The sequence below is a fragment of the Carettochelys insculpta genome, chromosome 4 (genome assembly GCF_033958435.1).
Source record: "Carettochelys insculpta isolate YL-2023 chromosome 4, ASM3395843v1, whole genome shotgun sequence".
Classification (NCBI taxonomy): Eukaryota; Metazoa; Chordata; order Testudines; family Carettochelyidae; genus Carettochelys; species Carettochelys insculpta.
Genome location: NC_134140.1, coordinates 73025382 through 73033525, shown reverse-complemented (window position 1 = coordinate 73033525; position 8144 = coordinate 73025382). Strand labels below are relative to the sequence as shown.

General features: G+C 40.2%; 1 protein-coding gene across 1 annotated transcript; it reads left to right on the top strand.

The window, feature by feature from the left end:
• Positions 1-5300: 5300 nt before the first annotated feature.
• LOC142012914 (endosome-associated-trafficking regulator 1-like) lies at positions 5301-6118 on the top strand. The gene is given in 2 exon segments (XM_074993963.1): positions 5301-5386; positions 5626-6118. Coding segments are annotated over 2 exon segments (579 nt in total).
• The last annotated feature ends 2026 nt before the right edge of the window (positions 6119-8144 follow it).

Sequence of the window (8144 nt, the reverse complement as noted above, 5' to 3'; positions counted from 1 at the left end):
TTTGAAGATGTCTTCATAATCTTATATTAGAGATATTGCTAAGGTGTCTAAGTGCTGTGCAACAGTTAAGAGGCCTTTCGAGTTTAGCGTGACCAGCACTCTTTTGGAGCTACCCGGCCCACTTACAGGTGAACAAAGGGGAGTTTTGGTGCAGGCTTAAGTGCAGTACTGAGTCTCATCAATAAATTCCAGTCATTTGAGCTGATTCTCTCTTCAGAAGGGAGGGAGTTTCTAGAGAAAATTCTGTTAAATATATTTACAGAAAAGTAAATTTGTTAACTCCCTTTATAATAAATGTTTTCAGGAAATCAAGTTGTTTCCTAAAAGGTTCCAAATCTGAGCCCATATGCGGACACTCTGATCAGGCAGAATCTGACAAAAATCAACTTTTAGAATGCCAGGATAATATCAATACAATGTGGATGAAAAACAATAGACAATATGCCTTTTATAAGCAGGAGACCATTCTTTAAACATATATCAGTGATTAATGCTTTTTTAAAATTACCAAACTGTGGTTGAATTTGTACAGTGACATTAGTTGGATAACTTAATTTTGTAAATCTAATTATATAGCTTTGTTACATTAACTTCTAAAAGTAAACCAAAATTAATATTATTAGCCAGTATTAACAATGGCTAATAATTTGACAACACAAATGACTTTTATCAGAATATACCTTAGTTATGCTAATTAACAAAGAACATATATTAGACACAATACACGAACAATGCTAGCAATAAGACAAACACCAGAAGACATACAAAACATTAAACAAAGAAAACAAGTTTTGTTGCAACAGTAGATCCATGGTATTTTGGATTGCTCTTCAGCTTACACTAGCTTCTTTTGATTTTCTGAAAGACAAAAGAGACATTTTTCTGTCCCTTTGGGGGTGGAAGATTATATTTTAAAATACTCCCTTGATACCATAAATATTTTTGCTGGTTTGGGGGAAGGTTTTAAATGTCTTTACCCTTTATGTTGGTTTAGGCTAGGGCAAATTATCCTTCTGGTCATTCATTGACATTTATGAGGTTGTGTGCTTTAGTTTCCTTTTTATACAGTAGACTAGGTGTGTAATAGTTTTTCTGTTGTGATGATTGTGGCAGGACCAGGTGAGAGAGCTCCTTTTGAGTGAGAGTGAGAGGGAGAGAACCCAAACAGGCAGAAAGGCCTGCTAAATACAGGCAGGGCAATTACAAAGAGCTGGGTGGGAACTGGCTCAGCCAAGTTGGGGCCAGCTGATGCCACTACTGGCTTGATAAGAGGCCTTTAAAAACTCTCCACAGTGGGATGGAGGGGAGGGAGGGGGAGAGGACTGGAGAAGAGCCATAAGAAAACATGTTAAAGAGCCTAAATTGATAGCAAGGTGAACCCGGTTTGTGGCAAGGACAGCAGAGGATGGAACCCCTGGAGTAGTGGCCAGGCTGCCTGCCCTTGGGTGCCTCTACACTAGCCCCCTTCTTTGAAGGAGTCATGCTAAGCAGACAGGTCAGAGAAGGCTAATGAGGTGCTAGAATGCATATGCATTACCTCATTAGCATAATGGCTGCCACAGGAGCTTCGAAGCTGCTAATTTCAAAGTAGCGACAGGCATTGTAGTGATGGGTGCTTCTAAGTACGCACTGAGCTTCCCAAAATTTTTTGAGAGTAAAGGAGCTTTGAAGTTTGGCACATACTTTGAAGCACCTGCAGCTACACTGTCTGTCAGGGCTTCAAAGTTAGCAGCTTCGAAGCTCCTGTGGCAGTTGTTATGCTAATAAGATGCTGCATATTCATCACAGCACCTCATTAGCCTCCTCTGACCTGCCAGCTTAGCATACCCCCTTTGAAGAAGCTGGCTAGTGTAGCTGCACCCTTAGAGACCTATTGCAAGCCCCAGCCATGGGGGAGAAAGGAGCTGAGAGACTGGGAAGACCAAAGAGACTAACCTCAACTGTGGTCTAGTAACAGAGAGATAGCCGTGCTAATCTATATACTATCAAAACAAAAAAGCTGTTATGTAGCACTTTAAAGACCAACAAAACAATTTATTCGGTGGTGAGCTTTTGTGGGACAGACCTGCTTCTTGAAGTGTTTCATGGGGTCTATCCCACGAAAGCCCACCACCTGATAAATTATTTTGTTCATCTTCAATGTGCTACTGGGCTGCTTTTTTGTTTTGATAGCTATATTATTCTATATACTATCTGTCTTTTACTATTCAACATGCAAGGCACTACATTCAGCCATTTGGAATGGAGAACCATCAACTACATGAAGAAACTCGCCCACACGAAGTGGGTCTATCCCATGAAAGCTCAACACCTAATAATTATTTTGTTAGTCTTTAAAGTGCTACTGGACTGCTTTTTTTTGTTTCAATTGTGGTCTGGATAAGAGGAGGCCCTTGCTTCATAATCTTTGTTTATTTACAGATACATGATAATTAGCACCACCCATACTTTTATCCTGTGTGTTGTTTCCAGTTACCATTTTCAACATGCTTAAAGGCTTTTCTTTTACCAAAAGAAAATTTACATTGCACTTTGTTACAGGGTTACTAAGGAACATTAAATCTATTCCAGTGTTAAAGAGTAATGTTAGATCCTTTGCAAGTGGGTGTTTATAAATATTTTGCTATACCATGACTGTTATTTAGATGATTTATTATTGAGGCCATTGTGTTCAACATGCTCTTGAAAAATTTGCATAAGCTTAAATTTATTCATGTCATGCATGTTGAATAGATACAGAAAGATAGCCGTGCTAGTCCACATACTATCAAAACAAAAAAGCAGTCCAGTAGCACTTTAAAGATTCTCACCAACAACCACAGTCTACACCGCAGGAACACCAGTCCTGGAACTTTTCCTTCCAACAAGGCCTGTTCCCAAATTTGTCCACATATCTATTCTGGAGTTACCATCATTGGACCTAACCAGGTTATTTACAGGATCACGGGCACATTCTCATGTTCCTCAGCTGATATCACGTATGCCATCATGTGCCAACAATGCCCAGATGCTTTGTATATTGGACAGGCTTCAAACTCTCTCAAAGAGTTAATGTGCATAAAACAGACATAAAAACACTCCTGATTCACAAACCCATCAGTCAGCACTTTAATGGAGTGGGCCATTCTGTTAATGACCTGAAATTTTACGTTTTACTGAAGAGGAATTTTCACAACAATTTGGAAAGAGAGGCTGCTGAACCTCTCTTTTATATTCAGATTCGATACATTAACATGTGGTTTGAACTGGGATGGGAATTTTCGAGGTCATTATAGAGGCCCTTTTGCATACTTGGCTTTATCTAATTCTTGACTCCCCCTGCTCCTCTGCTCTCTGATTTGCTCACCTTGATAATTATTTTTCTGATTCATCAACCTTGATTACTATTTTTGGTTCTCTGTGCCTTAAATATTGAGTCTGTTCTGGTGTGGCTATGATCTGGAGAAGTGGGTCTGTCCCACGAAAGCTCATCACCTAATAAATTATTTTGTTCCTCTTTAAAGTGCTACTGGACTTCTTTTTTGTTTTAATCATGTCCTGTGACTTTGGGGATGAATTAAAAAAGTAGGGGTGTCATGCATACAAGCAGACCCCTTTTGGTACCTTTTTTAGATTTCAGCACTGTGCATACATAATTTTTTCTACCTTAGGGCTATTCTTAGGTTTGACTTTTGCTGACCAGGGATATTCCTTATTTGCAATCCTTTGTTGTGCTGCTTATGGGCAGTTCTCACCTTTTCCCCTTAGTTTGGTAGTCTGTAGTTACAGACCATTTCTGGTTTTCTTTTAGATCCAAACTGTTAGCAACTCAGAGCCTCTGTCTTTAAAGGAACAATTAACAATTACCAGAGTTAATTTCTCACTCTTATTTCCCCAAAATACCTCTTTGTTAGATATTACTATTTTAAGTATTATTCCAGGGATTTGAATTTCCCATGCTTAGACCCACTCTCTTTCTCCTATCACCATGCTCCTGCTCTGGACTTCCAGCAGACAGTTCACTTTTTTATTTGTTGCCTGCCTGCTTGTCTGAGCCTGATCCTGCATTCATAGAATCATAGGGCTGGAAGTGACCTTAGGCAGTCATCTAGTCCAGCCCCGTTTCAAACAGGATCAACCCCACCTAAGTCATCCCAGCTAGGACCTTGCAAGCCGGTACTTAAGAACCTCTAGGGATGGAGAATCCACCACGTCTCTAGGTAACACATTCCAGTGCTTCACCACCCTCCTGGTGAATTAGTTTTTCCTAATATCCAACCTACACCTCTCCCTCTGTAACTTCAGACCATTGCTCTTTGTTCTGCCATCTGTCACCACTGAGAAGAGTTTCTCTCCATCCTCTTTAGTTCTCCCCTTCAGGAAGTTGAAGGCTGCTATTATATCACCCCTCAGTATTAAATCACCCCTCAGTCCTCTCTTCTGTAAACTGAATAAGCCCAAATCCCTCAGCCTTTCCTCATAGGTCTTGTGCTCCAGCCCCTTAATCATTTTTGTTGCCCTCTGCTGAACCTGCTCCAGCACATCAACATCCTTTTTATACTGGGGAGCCCAAAACTGGATACAGTACTCCAGATGTGGCCTCACCAGTGCTGAATAGAGGGGAACAACCACTTCTTTAGATCTGCTCACAGTGCTCCTCCTAATGCACCCTAATATGCTGTTAGTCTTCTTGGCTACAAGAGTACACTGTTTACTCATATCCAGCCTTTCATTCACCGTAACCCCTAGATCCCTTTCCACTATACTGCTGCTTAGCCAGTCAGTCCCCAGCCAATAACTATGCTTGGGATTCTTCTGTCCCAAGTGCAGGACTCTACACTTATCCTTTTTGAACCACATCAGATTTCTTTAGGCCCAATCCTCCAATTTATCCAGGTCACTCTGGATCCTACCTCTCCCCCTAGCTTAGTGTTATCTGCAAAGTTGCTGAGGGTCCAATCTGTTTCCTAGCTGAATTGTCCCTTCCCATGGATACCGGCTTCGCTCCAGTATCAATTTAGCAAGGAAGGTGGCTTTCTAATTAGCCGCCACATTTCCTGGTTCCTTTCCTTCTGTACATTTGAATTTTTATTTTTGCAGTCAGCTAATGCTTTTCAACACCTCATTACGGGCTTTCCATAACAACCAGACTGCAGCTGTATCTTTTTTTCATTGGGGTTGAAGGTTTGTAAACCAATAAATATTTAGCCAATTTTTTCATCAGGTCTGAAATTGCATGGACATCAGCTAGCACTTGATCAGACCAGCGGCTATGTCCAAATTTTGCAAAGTTTTTTAAAAGGTGTAACATTTTTTTACAAATGTCAGTTTCTTCGTCTCCTTTCTCACCTTTGTATCTTTTCCTCCTAAACATCTTTACTCATTATCCTAATCTCAGTAACCGAAGGTATGCCTAAATTCAATAACTAAAATTCCTCAGACCCTACCTCGCAGGGGGAATAGAAGATGCTAAGCTTCTATTCCTAGTTCTCAGGACTGTATGGCCCAGGGTACTACACCAATACATCGCACAAACCATTGTGTTTCACCTGTTCCTGAATGGGCCAGGAAAGTGATCCTAAACCTTTCCTATTGACTTGGGACTCTACGGTGGAGGGTGTAAATACCTATTATCTTTGAATTCAGCACGGCAGAACTACAAAAAGAAAATGCCAGATTCAGAAACAAGATTAACCAGCTTCTCTTCCTCTCTGAAACTCAAGCAGATAAGGTAAGAAAGCTTGAAAGAAAACTGGAAGAGAATAAGATTAAAGAGCAAAAAGAGGCCTGGGATCTAGAAGCAATGGTGCAGCATGTAGAACAGAATCTCCAGTTGATGACAGAACAGGCCATGAAAGCAGAAAATAACGTTTCAAAACTGAAACAAGAAAATGCACTTCTTCAGGTTCAGCTGAAGAATTACAAAACAGAGAATGAAGCCTTGAAGACTGGCCAGTCTGCTAGTTTGGCTGTAGTGAAACAAAATGCAGATTTCGTCTTACAGAATCTTCTCAGCATAATTACAAATTCACACTCTTCAATAAAGCAGTTAGTTTCTGGAGCAGAATCATTGTAGGTTGTTGCTGAACTCCTTAAATCGTTAGACAGAATTTCTAAAATTTCAGATAATGGACCGTGAAAGAAACACTAAAAGGAACACTACCTCAAGTTTTGTTTACATATAGAAATCACTATTTAAAGATTGTTTAATATTTAAAAATGTCATGTCTTTAAAATATGCAGCCTTTATCCTTAATAAAAACAAAAAAGTAGTCCAGTAGCACTTTAAAGACTAACAAAATAATTTATTAGGTGATGAACTTTCGTGGGACAGACCCACTTCTTCAGACCATAGCCGCACCAGAACAGACTCAATATTTAAGGCACCGAGAACCCAAAACAGTGATTACGGTTGACAAATCAGAAAATATTATCAAGGTGAGCAAATCAGAGAGTAGAGGGGCAGAAGTGGGGGTGTCAAGAATTAGATAAAGCCAAGTGTGCATAAGGGCCCCTATAATGACCCAGAAAATTTCCATCCCGGTTCAAACCACGTGTTAATGTGTCGAATCTGAATATAAGAGAGAGTTCAGCAGTGTCTCTTTCCAAGCTGTTGTGAAAATTCCTCTTCAGTAAGACGCAAATTTTTAGTTCATTAACAGAATGGCCCACTCCATTAAAGTGCTGACTGGTGGGTTTGTGAATCAGGAGTGTTTTTATGTCTGTTTTATGCCCACTAACTCTTTGTCCAAGAGAGTTTGAAGTCTGTCCAATATACAAAGCATCTGGGCATTGTTGGCTCATGATGGCATGTATGATATTAGTGGAGGAACATGAGAATGTACCTGTGATTCTGTGAATAACCTGGTTAGGTCCAATGATGGTATCTCCAGAATAGATATGTGGACAATGTTGGCAATGGGCTTGTTGGAAGGAAAAGTTCCAGGACTGGTGTTCCTGCGGTGTAGACTGTGGTTGTTGGTGAGATTCCTCATAAGGTTGGGAGCTTGTCTGTAGGAGAGAACAGGCATGTCACCTAGGGCATTCTCGAGTGTGGCATCCTGATTAAGGATAGGTTGTAAGTCTTTAATAATGCATTGCAGTGGTTTGAGTTGGGGGCTGTAGGTAATCACCAGTGGTGTTCTGTTCTTGGCTTTTTTGGGCCTATCTTGGAGTGGCTAGTCTCTGGGTATTCATCTGGCCCTGTCGATTTGTTTTTTTATTTCTCCTCGTGGGTAATTCAGGTTTATGGATATTTGGTAAAGATCTTGTAGTTTTTGGTCTCTGTCAGTAGGATCAGAGCAAATGCGATTGTACCTGAGGGCTTTACTGTAAACAATGGATCTAGTTGTATGTGCAGGATGGAAGCTAGAAGCATGTAGGTAAGTATAGCGATCAGTGGGTTTCCGGTAGAGTGTGATTCCGATCAGGCCATCCTTGATTTGTACTGTAGTGTCCAGGAAATGTCTCTCTCGCGTGGAGTAATTGAGGCATAAGTTGATGGTGGGGTGCAGATTGTAGAAGTCTCTTTTTCCTTAATGTTTTTAGTGTGGAAGAACTGTGATGCACTGATGAAGTATTACTCTTCCGTACTTTGTATCAACAACACAATGGCAGCCACTAGGTCTCTGAAACCTGCTTCAGCAAAGCATACACTTTATATTTTGCTAGATTGGAACCTCAACACCCAGCCTTCACTCTGTCCATTACAGTTTCCCATTAAAATGAAATGCAGCATTGGATTCAGAACACTGTGCTCCCTGTCTTTTTTTCCTCATTCCCTCTAGTAATTCTGTGTCAAAGTATTTTATAAACGCCTGGAGCAAATCTTTTGTATAGGTCTTTTTAGTGCCATGAGGAATGAGGTGGGTGAAAATATTTTATGAACTCTTATGTAATTAAATATGAATGAGACTACACAATACATAATGCTTTAACCCTTTCAGTACTTCCTAAATACATTAAAATGTTTTTTTTATTGTATTGGAGTTTGTAACCAAATTTTTTATTACAAAAAAAACAAAAACAAAAACAAAAAAACGCAAAAAACTTTAAATTCACAATATCCTCACCCTCGTGAGGGGGAGGCAAGGCCTCTAATCCTGCCTCCTTGACCCAGGACTCTACCCCCAGGGATGAATGCACATAGATTGAATAAATGAGGT